The following is a 14,263-nucleotide window of genomic DNA, read 5'->3' on the forward strand; positions in this document are numbered from 1 at the left end:
AATCAAAATATTGAACAGTTAAAAAAATATGACCTATACTTTTAAACCCTATTTTCTTCCCACAGAAGTCAATTAAGAATCAAGTAAAATAAATAAAATTCCTCAGTTAAGTACATACCATGGAGTACCAGGAATAGGAGTAGTAGCTACTGGCTTTGCCTTCTGGGCAGCCTTTTCTTCTTCAGTCATCTCTTCTTCTTTGGGCTCCTAAGAGAAATAGTATTTTATTTAATAAATAGTACACGACAAATGAAAAATAAAGTATCATCACAAATACCTCAAATGGAAACTAACCCAAGACCTATTGTAAGAACTGTAAGATTCTGGGTAGGAATTTCTATAAAGTTATACATCCTTGTTCTACATTAAGAGCTGAATCTCACTTCAGCAGAAACGAGCAGCAGCAACTAGCCCTATATCACAGACTAGCCATGTGCTTACAACAGAAATAACTAGAGAAAACTAGGAGACCTCTTCCTTTAACATGGTTTCTTACTTCTTCTAACTTTTGTAGTACTGAAACATGGCTATCATTGTCATCTTAGAGAATGAAAGAAGCTCCACAAACCAGAACTCAAGATTACAAAGGGACCACTCCACACTAAGTGGACAGTGGGGAGGGCAGATGAAATACACTCAGCATTCTTCAAACAGTAAATTGTACTTCTAACTTTAACATGAACCAGTCTGCAGGTCAAGAGGCTGGAGATTAGTTTCAACCTTTAGGTCAAAACCTTACCGTTCAATGGACCTCAGTTAAGTATAAAAAGGAAAGGGCTGGAGAGATAGCTCAGCTGTTAGGAATATGTACTGCTCTTCCCAAGGCCCTGAGATCAGTTCCCAGATCAAGCAATTTACACTGCCTGTAACTACAGATCCAAGGATCTGACACCTACTCTCTTCTGGCCTCCAAGGGTATCCACACATATATACAATGAAAACACACCCACACTTTAAAACAAAAATTATTATACCTAAAATATTAATGAACCTTTTAAAGGGAAAAATATTAGAAACTTCAAAGAACCCCAAAATTTCAAAAGTCAAATTTGAAACTGTTTTAATATCCATCAAATACATGTTCAGTTTTGTGTAGATACTACAAACAACACAGGTTGGCCCCCAGTTTAGCATGCCTTGGCCCTTTACCTCCTTTATCTCCTTTATAGGTTCCTCCTTAGGATCTTCCTCCTCTGTCTCCATTGGCAGTGGTTCTTCAGATGCCTCCTTAATTGGCTCTTTAATCTTCTCATCTAATTTTTCTGTTAAATAACTAAGACAATGTCATTCAACAGTTTTCTGTAATTTTTAAAAGAACTTGCACAGAGTAAGCAGTTGAGATGCTCTATTTCTAAATGATAACCATACACATAAAATGCACTTCTTGGTACTATCTCTTAATATAATTAGAAAACTCTTTAACCTGCTGACTTCAAGAGAACATATTCTCAGGTCATGTCTATCGCCTGCAGCAACTACCCATAAAATACTGAACTATGCTGCGGAGAAGCAAGGACTCATAACACGCAGCATTATAAACCTGCTACATACTAAATGCCAAAGACCTAAATTTTGTTAATCAGTGTTATCAGTCTCCATAAGGACAATCTAATTATACAATGCTTCATAACTGAAAAATGTGTAATATGCATGAACATTTAAAAAATATTTTGTAGTTTACAAAATATGAATTCCAAATAGCTACTTGTTACAGTTCATACTACGTCCTAAGCCACAAACAACTATACCTTTTTCCTTCAGTTCTTGGGGCTTTTCCCATGTTGATTCTAGTGTTCTATTATTGTAATAGTACGTCTTCCCATCTGCCGTTTTATATTCAGTCCACTCAGAAACTGCTGTTGCTCCAGCTAATGTAGCAGGTGAAGCTGCAATAGCAACCTGGGGATGTATCATGGGTACTATAGGAGGGGCCATTCCTGGTAATACACCTAAAAAAGAATAATAAAAAGTTAGATCCAACTACTAAATAAAACCACAAGCTAAATCCTCCTAGTATAAATATTAATAAATACTTAGAACAAGAATAGTATATAAAAGGTGAACTAAATATTAGTCACCCTATCTCCTTGGTCTTTTGACTCTAATGTCTAAATTCAACTGGATGCGGAAACTGGATCCAAAAATTAAACCTTAAGAACAGTCAAAAGTTTAGGTGTCTTCTATGACAGTGTCTAAATATCATGATAGACTAAATAGACTTTTTTAAGTTCCCAAATTCTAAAGAGATAACAATTCACTGAGTGTAATTCCCTACTTCTCAGAATAAAGATCTTTGTTTTAAAGAAACATGACTTAACAACTGCAACTGATAAAGCCGTACAGACTATCACATCACCCTTTCCCTTAACAAGTCAGACAGAGTCTAGTTTAAAAGACAAGCCACAGTTTTTGTTTTTTATAATGCTAAATAAGCCGGTATTATTTAAAATACTGTTAAAATATGGATACAAGAATCCAAATGGAAAACAAAATCCTAGGATCTATGTTCTAGGCAGTTTACTTTGGTCACTTTAAAATGCAAACATATGCTATATACAAATATCACACGCACATAGTCACTTGCATGCAAGCATAATCACATCATTTTTTACACATGGAAATGACATTTTAGATTTAACTTAAAAACATACATCAAAAATAAAATTAAATGTTATGAATATGAGAATGAAGTTGTTTACACTTATTACATAAATTAAGATATAAAGTGATCTGACCTCATTTGCTTTTGTGAACCAAAGAAGCTAAAACTACAGGCAATTGGGAAATTAAGTGTTGGCCAAATATGATAACTGAATTTAAACTGCTCATTAAAAAGAAAAATATTTTTTAAGCTCCACTCACTAGGGCAAAAAATAAATAAAAGGATAAACAACAACATTCACTACCATGCCAACTTACAGACAAAACAAACTAAGATGTTTTAAAATTACCGGTCTTGGTGGTAGCGACTGTCTTTACATACGGGCAGCTGACTATTTGCATCATTGCTACACCTGTAAAATGGATAAGCAAGCATTGGTTGGAAAGCTGCCATTGTATGTCGGCTACCACTGGGATTCAGGGAACTATTTTACCACTACAATTTAGAATCTATTTCCAATGAGAAAGACCAAGAATGGAATAAAATAGTAGTTGACATTTTGTGGGAAGTGGTCCAAAGCCAATGATTCTATTTCTAAGCTATAACACCGATTACCTACCAGCTCTCACATCTGAAGGAGTCTCAAAGTTTAAATTCAACGAAAGAAAACCCCTTTGTCACTCATATGTAATAAATTCTCATGTGGGAACTTTTCCCACCAGACACCAAACCCAGCTGTGGTTGCTTACAGGCCAGTAAAAGGCAGTGCACACAGCACTGTGCTGACAAGGTACTTTTGCTATGCTGATCTCATTTCAAACTACAGGCTGGGTCTGAAGAATAGAGCACAACTATGCAAAAACAGAAAGGTAGACAGGGCAGAGGGGCAAGGGAAATAAGAAAATAAGGCATAAAATGGATTTAAATATCCCACTGCAAATAATGGTGAAAACAAAAGCATAGATGGAGAGAGCAGCATTCAACTAGTGTCAAAATATCTGCCTGGTGCCCACAGCATGGGATGGCACGAACATGGAACACTGTGGAGGCAGGCCAAGACTACACTTCATCCCTTTAATGTTCTCAGTCACTGTCTGCTGGGAACAGCAGCCACCTCTATCACTCTGCTGGCTACAGCAGCCCATGTATTAAGAACAGATATTACATACAGTTTTGAGAAGAAGGAAGACTTATCATAAGGCATTACAATGATGGAAAAAGAATGAAAAGAAAAGCTGGAAAACCGAGGAAGTTCAAAATTGAATGTGAATTTCAAAATGTTTAAAAGTCTGAAGAATACAGGGGAAATAAGTTTTTTTTGTACCTGGAAAAAACCCTCAACTTAGTTTGGTACTACAAATCTAAAAAATTAAAATCCTTTACTAAAAATAAACTTTATTGCTTATTTTTATTTATTAAATCCTATTGAAGGTAGGGAAAAGAAGTCTCTCCTAATCAGAAAGTAAACTGTGTTTTCAAACAATTTAAACTGGACACACACGCACAAGCACACACACATTTTTGAACTGTCTTTAATTTCTTTGCCATTTCACATAAAGAATATTAACACTAAACTTTCTACAAACTTAAATCAAAATAAAATCCTTGAATTACCAAAGCATGCTGAGTGAAGAAAGCTTATTTCCCTAATGTTGAAATAAAGCAAAGAAAAATTCACTTCACTAAAGAAACTACAGGCTGTAAATATTAAGTTAATATGAATACTGTAATCTACAAGATCACCAAACCTATTAAGCCACCACTTCCCTTAGAATATACATACTTTATTCCCATCTCTATTCTTCTAAACTAGCCTCCAAAAAATTTTTCACTATGTAACTTAAAATTAATCAAATCTTCATATTCAGACATAACTACCAATGATAAAAATCAACAGGGCCAACTCTAGTCTTTCCTCCTTACTATAAGCTAAACCGATAACTCTAAGGCTTTCCCTGACAATTACAAGCATATTATGAATACTCACAAAATAACCACATATCTGAAATACTAACCTTTTTTAAAGGGGGAGCTTTTGTCCAATTTTCCTACAAATTATGCTGTCCTCAAAATATGCTCTATTAGGAAATTAGAAAATTCCACTTAGCATTTTGCATAATTCTGACGTCAGTGACAGTAAATTTCTTAAAATTGCAGGTAAGATTTCAGTTTTAAAAACAGACATCCCCTAACCCTAATCTGTTACCACCCTCAAATCCTACCTCTTATTCTTGTATTTCATCTAATTCTTCCACTACTTTCCTTCACCATGTTTATCTCTTACTTAATTATTCTTATTACAACCAGATGATGCTATTTTAAAAAATTTCAAGCTGCAAAATAAATAATATACAAATAACTCCTGGGCGACGGTGGTGCACACCTTTAATCCCAGCACTTGGGAGGCAGAGGCAGGCAGATCTCTGTGAGTTTGAGGCCAGCCTGGTCTACAAGAGCTAGTTCCAGGACAGGCTCCAAAGCCACAGAGAAACCCTGTCTTAAAACAACAACAACAACAACAAAATAACTCCTTCCAATTTAGCCAGGTTCTGGCACACACCTTTACTCTCAAGAAGCAGGTGGATCTCTGTGAGTTCAAGGCCAGCCTATTCAACAAAGCAAGTTCCAGGATAGCCAGGGCAGAGAAACCTGTCTTGAAAAATCATTAAAAAAACAACAACAACAACAACAACAACAAAAAAAAAACCTTCCAATTTACCTTAATTCAAAGTTGACATTAAAACAGGGAAAAGAGAGGATCTAATTGTATAGAATAAGAAATACAGGGAGGAGATACTAAGTGTTTTGGTCATTTTCACTAAACTAATTTGTAGAACTTAAGAATAAAAAAGGGTAATGAGAAAAATAGATGAATATTGAATCAAAAATACCATAATACCAACAAATATCACTGTTACTTTCTATAAGACACCCTCCAAAGAATTTTGATATCTTGGACAGCCCAACTGCTACCCAGTTGGGAGTTTTCTTGGGCTGGAAGTATAACTCAGGAGTACAGTACTTGCCTAGCATGCACAAGTCCCTGAGTTCAGTTCCCAAAACTGCACTCGTGTGCACACACACACAAACACTCCACAATGCACAAACACAGAGAGGAAAGAAGAAAGAGAGACAGAGACAGGGGAGGCCAAGTTTCCTTCCAGTTAACTTACAAAGTGTTATTAGTGGCTGCCATGTATTGTCATTTATTTCCAAACTTCAAAAGTATCATCTTGATTTTGTGGTCATGACTACCTACCCTAAATTTAGAAAGTGAAGTATGAAAATGAAGAATCTGGCAAACTTCCACATTCCACACAAATCTTGCTAGTGTGTGTGTATACCCTCTACCTTTTCTCTGCTCCAAGTAGGAACACTAGAACAAAGAATCCTTTCAGAAGACAATGGTTTCTCAAAATAGTGTGAAAGCATCACCATGCTACCTCTCAGTCTGTCCCTGCAAATTAACAGCTCAGTACTTCCAAACTCAAACCTGGAGCTAGCCCCAACACTGTCCTTAACCATAAAGGAGACCACCATTTCACGGTTTACAACTAGAAAAGTGAACACTAGGCTAGGGTGGCCTACACGGCAAGACACTATATCTCTCAATAATAATTTTTTTTAAAAACAATGAACTTTTGACAAGTATCAAACTACACCCCATTTGCCACTTCCCTACAAAAATAAGATGCTGCTTGGGAGCTGGCACACACCTTTAATCCCAACACTCAGCAAGCAGATTTTTATGAGATCGAGGCCCGCTTGAGCTACAGAGAGAGTTCCAAGACTGCCATGTCTACACAGAGAAACCCTGTCTCCAAAAATAAATAAATAAATAATAACAATAATAGTAGTAAGCAGCAGTAGAACAAAGTACTCAGCTTCTCTTAAATTTAACTCAAGAGAAAAAAAGCAATCCTTAGTACTGAACAACTTCTGTTTTTCTTATTTTTAAATAACTAGAGTTTTGTCACCTTCACATATAGAATATTTTTTAGTACATCAACAATGTTTAAAAGATTTTTATTAGAATAAAAAAATCAATTCTTAAATTTTTGGTTCTTGCAAATGTTTACTATTTAAATGGAGTTGCAGCACATCTCTATTTTTACACAGAACCTGATAGACTAAAATGGCAGTAATCTCATGAAAAGTGTCAAACTTAAGAGACAGAAGCCGGGTTCTCTTCACCCTCACCAAACTAGCCTTGTGAACTTGTCTACAGGTATCACTATTTTCAACTACAGCACATAAGGAATAAATCATGGATCAAGGATGAAATCCAGGCATTTGACAACAGCAAACTCACTCAAATCAGAATGCCCAACACTATTATGCAATCCCTGACAGAAAACTTACCCACAAGTCTTTTAATTCCTTCTCTAATCTTCATAATTTCATATCACAACAACACACACAAATTTGCCATAACAAACTTTTAACTAATACATATTATAAATGTTGCACAGAAACCTTCTGATTTGTCTTACCCCGATCTGTTCACACTTAACTGACTCACATTTTCTTCCCAGAACAACATAATTATTAAGAGCTTGGTACCTGGATCCGGAGGGTACCAGATCGATATCTAACCCTATCACTTAGCTAGGTGACACTGGCCAAGTAATTTAACTTGTCTGTGTACCTACCTCCTAAAATGGTTTAAAACTTAAGACTGAATGCATGTGTTAGAACAATATACTGTGTACATTATTCAACCTGTGCTAGCAGTTATAGCTTGTAACTCATCAGCTTTATAGACTCAATCCCTTTAAAAATTACATTTAGAACACATTTAGAAACAAAAAAATCATTTCTTTCACTGAGGCTATTATCCAAAATAAGTGTAGTTTTAAATGTGACTCTAAATTTTAAGATATGTAAACAACAACAACAAAAAAGACATTTACCAAAACTTAGGAAAAAAATATCGCAGTTAGCCATGAATCTTTCAAAAACGTTTCAAACAGGTGAGATTCAAGGCAAAATTCAAATGTAACAGACACATGAGAACAGACTGACAATGTGAAAACAGCTAGAAAAGCAACCGCAATCTGTTGTTTACCTGGAAGTGGAATTGGCATGCCAGGAAGGGGAACACGAAATGGAGGAACCATTACTGGTGGAAAAGCAGGTATTGCTGCTGCTGGCTGAGGTACTGAATGAGGAACAGCAGGAGGTAACGTCTGGGGGTGCGGCTGGGGTACAGTTTGCACAGGTGTGGCTGTAGGAGCAGGAGTTGATACACTAACTGTAGGCGTGGCAACTGAGACAGCAGAACTTGGAGTCTGGTCCTGTGTTGTTGGTGCTGATAAAAGAGAAAACACATATCACTCCTTCGGGAACCTTTTTACTGTATTCACCTATCACTCATTCATGCAGCATTTAAAGGCCCATTATCCCATACACTGCAGAAATGTTTCACAAAACCCATCTTCCAGAAGCTTGAAAATAGTCAGCAAAATGAAATTTAAGCAAGTAGTAAAAGAAGCAGGAGTGAAGGCAAAGAGGACAGAGCAACAGAAGTGTTCAGAAAACGCAGGTGACACTCGACTCCTAAGACACCAGCCTTGAGTAAGGAAGGATCACAAAGTCTGTACTTCTTTGCTGGGTAGGGGAACACTTATGCAGACAAAATGGAGTTGGAAAATGGACACCACTGCGTATAACTGTGTCTTCTCACACTATTAGCATAATTTCATAAATGTAAACAAAGAGTTCATGTGATGAATTAACACAGGAAGAAGAGAAGAAGGGAAATCAATTACATTACTGGAACTATCTAAGCAAGTAAGAACAGAGGAACAAGAATGTGCAAACAATTAAACTCTAGCTATGAATGAATAGACAGAAAACATCTCACGCCTTCTTTAATTATTTCAAAATTTAAGAAAATATTTTACATATTTCCTATCTACAGTATATCCAGGTGAATTGTAAAATATTTAAAATAAAACACTTCATCTCTTGAATTTACATTTAAAGTAGAAATGATCAAAAAGGTCTATAGTTCACATTTCTAAGGTTTTACCTCATTCACTAAAACATAGTATTTATTTATAACTTACCTAATTCCAAATAAAATCCACTGTGATAGTTCACTAGATTTCAGTCATTTTTTAAAGAAAGGGAAAGTATCAAACTCTATCTATATTAGACTAAGAATAAACTTACCAAATTAGTAACAGTGCTTTTCCAATCTTTAAGCAACTTCAATTCTAAATAAAAGCAGAGCTGGATACAAACCACCCAACTGTACTGTCCATCTGACAACAAAAATCTGTCCATTATCACCTTCTTGCTTCTAAAAATGAAAAACTCACTTAGGCTTAGAAGATGTGAGTAATTTCATACTTGTTAATGAGGAACTCACCTTGGCTAAATAGACAGCAGGGCCAAACAAGTATCTTCAGGGGCCCAGGAATGAATTGTTGGTCTAGCATAGACCTAGCCTTAGGGTACAGTATGATATTAATATAATTTATAACAGTGTGAAAAATACAAAGTACATGCAACATTTGCCCAGTCCCATACAGTCAACAACTGTAGACCAGTATAATGTCTATTTATTTTCTTCCCAATTTCTCTGAGAAATTGACTTTATGATCAGTTTCCATAAACTTTCAAAAACTGAGCTTTGCTCAACTTCAAGTAAAATAAATCATTTTAATGTTTAGTCCCATGTACCCACAGATCTATACTCTAGCTTACAGAACTAATTTTAAAGTATTACTTGTATTCATATTACTAAAATTATGTTCCAAAGCACCAATGCCAGAAAAATGAGTTTATAGGGACATAAAAGTTCAAGCAGAAAAGATTACAATCAAGGAGATGGCAATAGTATGCACTCATCTTTCCACAGCAGGGTAGTCAAAGGGAAACCTGGGAGAAAGGCAATCAATAAGTTCCTATGAGTTCCATGTGCTCAAATAACTACCAATGCGCTACATCTCAACCCATGCTTTTTAACCCAGGGTGGGATTCTAACATGACAAGTGACCATGTAGAGAAGGTGGAGAAATAGTTAGACTAAAACCACAGCACCAGAAAACTCACACACACACAACATAAAAACTGGTACTCTAGCAGCGAAGAGAGCACTGACTTTGTTATCTTATGTTGAGAATAAAGGTCCTTTCAGGACAATTACAGCAGCAAAGGTTGGAGCACTCAGAAAAAGGAGCATACACAGGACAACTAAAATACCTACATAACCACACTCCTTAAAGCAAAAGAAGGACCATCCTTCCCAAGCCATCAGAGAGACCTTAAGCAACAGGAGGCTCCATAGAGAGTTATATTGCCTCTAAAACCCTGCTCCCATTATCACCATGAACTCCATAAATCACTGGCAGGTTTCTGCCTTAACACTCAAGCATAAAAACCATAAGCTAAAAATCACAACGTAGTTAGGCAGCACAACTTTCCTTCCATTTACATCTTATACTTATAAAACATCTATGTTTTCCTGTTTCATACATTTTCCCCAGTTTGTCTAAAAATACTAAATAATGTCTAAAAAACTGTCTCCAGGCAGGATTCATTGCTAAGCAGTAGAGTACTTGTCTAGTATGCATAAGGCCCTGGGTTCCATATATGCCTATACACATACCTTACTTCCTCAATCAATAAGGTATACTCAAATTTGAATCCATTATGATTGTATATTTCAGTAATTTTTTACACTACTGATTCCCAAGCTTCTGAAGCTACCAAGTATAATGTGTGGCTTGTTTTTCTCATCTATTGTCCAGACAGTAAAACAATAGGAATATCCCGTATAAGGAAATCTAGTCAGTGCAATGCAGTAACAATGATCATGCCAAGATTATTTCAAGAGTTCTGGCCCAGTCTGTTTCCAGAGTGAGACCACCAACATACAAAATAGTTGTTTAAAAAAAAAAAAATTCCTCTTCAGCCCTTATATGTGGTATGTATACATTCTTGTTTTTATTTTTATTTTTTAAAGTTCTAAGTCTTGGGATGTAACTATATACTTGAAAATTTTTTCCTTCTCACTGTTTCCCCTGCATTTACAAATAACTTACTCAGGGCCCACCATCTCTAAAAAAGTAAAATTCCTAACAGCCTTCTCACTTCAGTTTCACCCAGACCTAGCACCTAAAGAACATTCCAGAACATGTCTGATTTTTTTAAAACTATCCATCCCCTGGGCTTGCTCTCACGCAGTCTATTGACCAATATAAACTGTCCTGCCTCAGAACTTCCCTGCCAATCCCATAAACCACATCAGTCCTCATTTGTTGACCTTTGTTCAAGTCTCAATTAAAAACTCTATAAAATAAGGTCGAACACAATTTTGTAATTCCTTAGTCACTAGTGTTAGTCAATTAAAATAGCTACACTTTTACAGTTTAACTTCAAGAACTACACTTGGGCAAGTAAGAGTATGTCTACTCAAATGCCTGGTTTTCTCTAACTCAGAAATTTTAATGTCAAACATTTTAAGTACCATCAAAGGTAATGCCAGAAATTACCTTTTCAGAATACAGTACTTATTTGGTTTTACACCCTAAATACAAACCCCCATCAGGACAGTACTCACTTGATACTGTCTGTGCAACTGAAGTAGCAGTTGTTGTGGTAGCTGTCGTAGAGGATGGGGTGGACGATGGTGTTGAAGTAGACACTGCAGGAGCTGGGCTACTGGTTGTAGGGGTGGGGGCGCCTACTGCCTGCGCTTGCACTTGTGCTTGTACTTGCGCCTGGGCCTGGGCTTGAGCTTGTGCCTGGGCCTGAGCCTGGGCCTGGGCCTGGGCCTGGGCCTGGGCCTGGGCCTGGGCCTGAGCTTGGGCCTGGGCTTGGGCTTGGGCTTGGGCCTGGGCCTGGGCCTGGGCCTGGGCTTGAACCTGCGCTTGGGCTGCAAGCATAGGTGTCAGTTCTGATTGCTGAATAACCTTTACTCCATCTGGCTTGGTCCACGCAGATTCACGTGTCCGAGCATTGTAGTAATAAACCTGCAAAGGAACGGGGAAAAGTGATAATCACAATATCTGATATTACAAATAACATTACTATATTTTGTCTTAAAAGATTTTTAAAGTAACTTTAGATAAGGTTACAAAATACTCATATGAGTCTATGTGTCTATGAAATAGAAAGGAAAGCTAATGTAGTATTTTGCAAAGGAAGTTAACAAAGAAGGCCTGAGACTACAAATAGAGGAAAGCCTTGCTGACAATATTGGCCGTTGACTAGTTATGTTCAGAACTGGACTTGATGTTGCTATGCACTGTGCCTAAACTGTGTATGCAAATGATGCAGCCATGCTGAAAGTCTCTTTTCCTTCTGGGAGTCTGGAATTTTAGGAAATGCCAGACTAATGGTACTGTATGACCAACCTCTAATAAAAACCCCACAGAAAACCTCTAGGCTCAGGTAAGCATGCTGCTAGAAAAACTTCTTATGTGTGGCCACCACTCTCCTCTGAAGAAAATGAAGCACACATGGTTTCATTCCTTAAGAGGACTGTGGTAAGCTGAGGTACATTTCCCTTAGGTCACATTTTACCTCAGACACCTTCTCTGTTAGTTTTGTATTCTTTCACCGTAGTCTCAGCTACTACAGTTCAACTACACGCTAAGCTCTGCTAATGATTCCCATGCCTAAAGATAGTCTAGAGAATCTGTGGTACATCATTTAAAATACAAGCCTCCATGCAACCTTATAACTCCAGCAAAATCTAATGCAGCCAGTTCTTCTGGAGTTATAGCCTAACCCCTGCTGGAGGCTCATTTTTAACGAACAGAAGTACTACAATCTCAATCTATCAAATTTTCCCTACTTTGGCACCATAGAAATAACAAGCTGAATATGTTTTGTAATTTACCTTCCCATCTGGAGTTTTGTTTTCTACCCATATCTCCTCAGTGGGAGGCAGTGCTGGGGCACCAGGAGCAGTCCCAGGAGGCATTCCTGGTGGGAACATCATACCTGGAGGAGGAGGCATGGCTCCCATGGGTGGAGGCATAAAAGGTGGTCTCTGTGAATACACAAGAACAATATGGTCACTTATAAACTCCAGGTTATTATTATTAAATTATACCTCTACACATAAGCAAAGAACTATAAAAGCAAACAGTTGTCTGCTCAAATACATTTGGCTACTGCATAAGAAAAATGATTAATCTTTAATAAAAATGATTAGTAACAAGAATGTCAAAATATTGACAGGTGCTAATTCTAGGTTATACCACCATGGTAAGCTTTTTGTTCTTTTTATTTCATTGCATTTTTCATACACTGGATTGCTTTAAAAGAAAAAAAGTTGACTTTTTAGAATGTTCTGGGAATTTTTTTTCCATGTTTTGTTTTTGTGGTGGTAGGAGTTGAACCCCAGGGCCTTGTACATGCAAGGCAATTGTTCTACTCCTGAACTATATCCCAAGTCCCTATGTTTAAATACTAAGCTTATCAATGACCTAAACTCATTCACAGTAGCTACTAACAAACATTATTTTACAAAATCACACAGCAATAACCCTTCATTATTTACTTCAAGAAAAATGTAGTTATATAGGTATTTTCCTATCCTATTTTTCCTATAATAGTAATAAAACTAATTTTAAATGTCAGTGAGTGTCACAAATACAGAAAACAATTGTCCACTCTATCTTCAGGCTTCTTTTATTCTGGTCTGGTGTTGGCACTGGGAATTGAACTCACCCCTGCATGAGCCTCTCATCCTACTCTTTAGTGGAAACCTTAGAAATAACAGAGTCCATAGAACCTGGAAATTCCTCCACTGTCATCAGTGACTACTAACAAGATTTCACAAAGCTGCATCTGAAGCAAGAGAAGTTGCTGCTTCTTCTGATACCTAGGGGCTTGGTAACTTTAGCATAATAAAGTACTCTTTGATCAACTAAGTTTACATCATCAGTTTCAGAAGTAAAAATAAAATGAATATTGGGACTGCCATTTTGAACAAGGATAAAAAGATGTTGTCTATAATTTGAATGTAATATAAAAATTCAATTACCAAAACCAACTTAAGTTGGACAAGGAACTGAGTCCCACTTTCCTGAAAGTACCCTCTACCCCACTTGTTTCTGTTCCATACACAGACCAACAGACTCCATTTATAAAAGATCTACCCTAATGTCCCATGAACCCTAAGCAACAAATAATTCAGCGGATTTAATGTAAAGCAAAACAATTATCCATCAAGACCAAAAGCAGCATCACAGCATTTAAGACATGTCACTCCACTACTAGAGGAGCACACTTACTGACTACATATTGTAATAATATTCAACTAATAGTTTTAAATCAACTGCACTAGATCAAATGTATATATAGTAAATTTATAGTCACTACTTAGAAAACTGGATTTTTGTAACTTCAAGTAAATATAATGCCACATCACTTATAGATAAGCCTCCAATTAAATGAGTTTAGCATATTTTATATGGTGGTGCATGTCAACAATTCCAGCACCCAGAGGCCAGTCTTGGATACACAGTAAATTCAAGTCCAATCCAGCCTATGCTAAACAGCAAGTCCCCATCAAATTCAAAAAAAAAAAAGAGAGAGAGAGAGAGAAAGAAAGGGAAAAAAGGAAGAAAAATAAACACCTCTTTGTACATCACGAGGGAAAAAAAGAAAGAAAAAAACTGAAATCTAAATCTACTA

At 36.7% G+C, this 14,263-nt stretch overlaps 1 protein-coding gene across 5 annotated transcripts in view; it reads right to left on the bottom strand.

Moving 5' to 3' along the window:
• The window catches only part of LOC121453456 (transcription elongation regulator 1-like), a 49,514-nt gene that overhangs the window by 27,709 nt on the left and 7,542 nt on the right, over positions 1–14,263 (bottom strand). For 3 of the 5 annotated variants that reach the window (XM_041660252.1, XM_041660251.1, XM_041660255.1), the window contains exons 3-9: positions 12,459–12,611; positions 11,175–11,586; positions 7,671–7,913; positions 2,952–3,014; positions 1,749–1,949; positions 1,150–1,262; positions 119–207 (exon numbers count right to left, since the gene is read on the bottom strand). In XM_041660252.1, coding sequence (XP_041516186.1) covers positions 119–207; positions 1,150–1,262; positions 1,749–1,949; positions 2,952–3,014; positions 7,671–7,913; positions 11,175–11,586; positions 12,459–12,611 — 1,274 coding nt within the window. The remainder of the gene's footprint in view (positions 1–118; positions 208–1,149; positions 1,263–1,748; positions 1,950–2,951; positions 3,015–7,670; positions 7,914–11,174; positions 11,587–12,458; positions 12,612–14,263) is intronic. The other 2 variants (XM_041660254.1, XM_041660253.1) reach the window with 1 other exon arrangement.

Source organism: Microtus oregoni, unplaced genomic scaffold, assembly GCF_018167655.1.
Source record: "Microtus oregoni isolate MIOR12 unplaced genomic scaffold, Mior012 000011F_ref0000422, whole genome shotgun sequence".
Lineage (NCBI taxonomy): Eukaryota > Metazoa > Chordata > Mammalia > Rodentia > Cricetidae > Microtus > Microtus oregoni.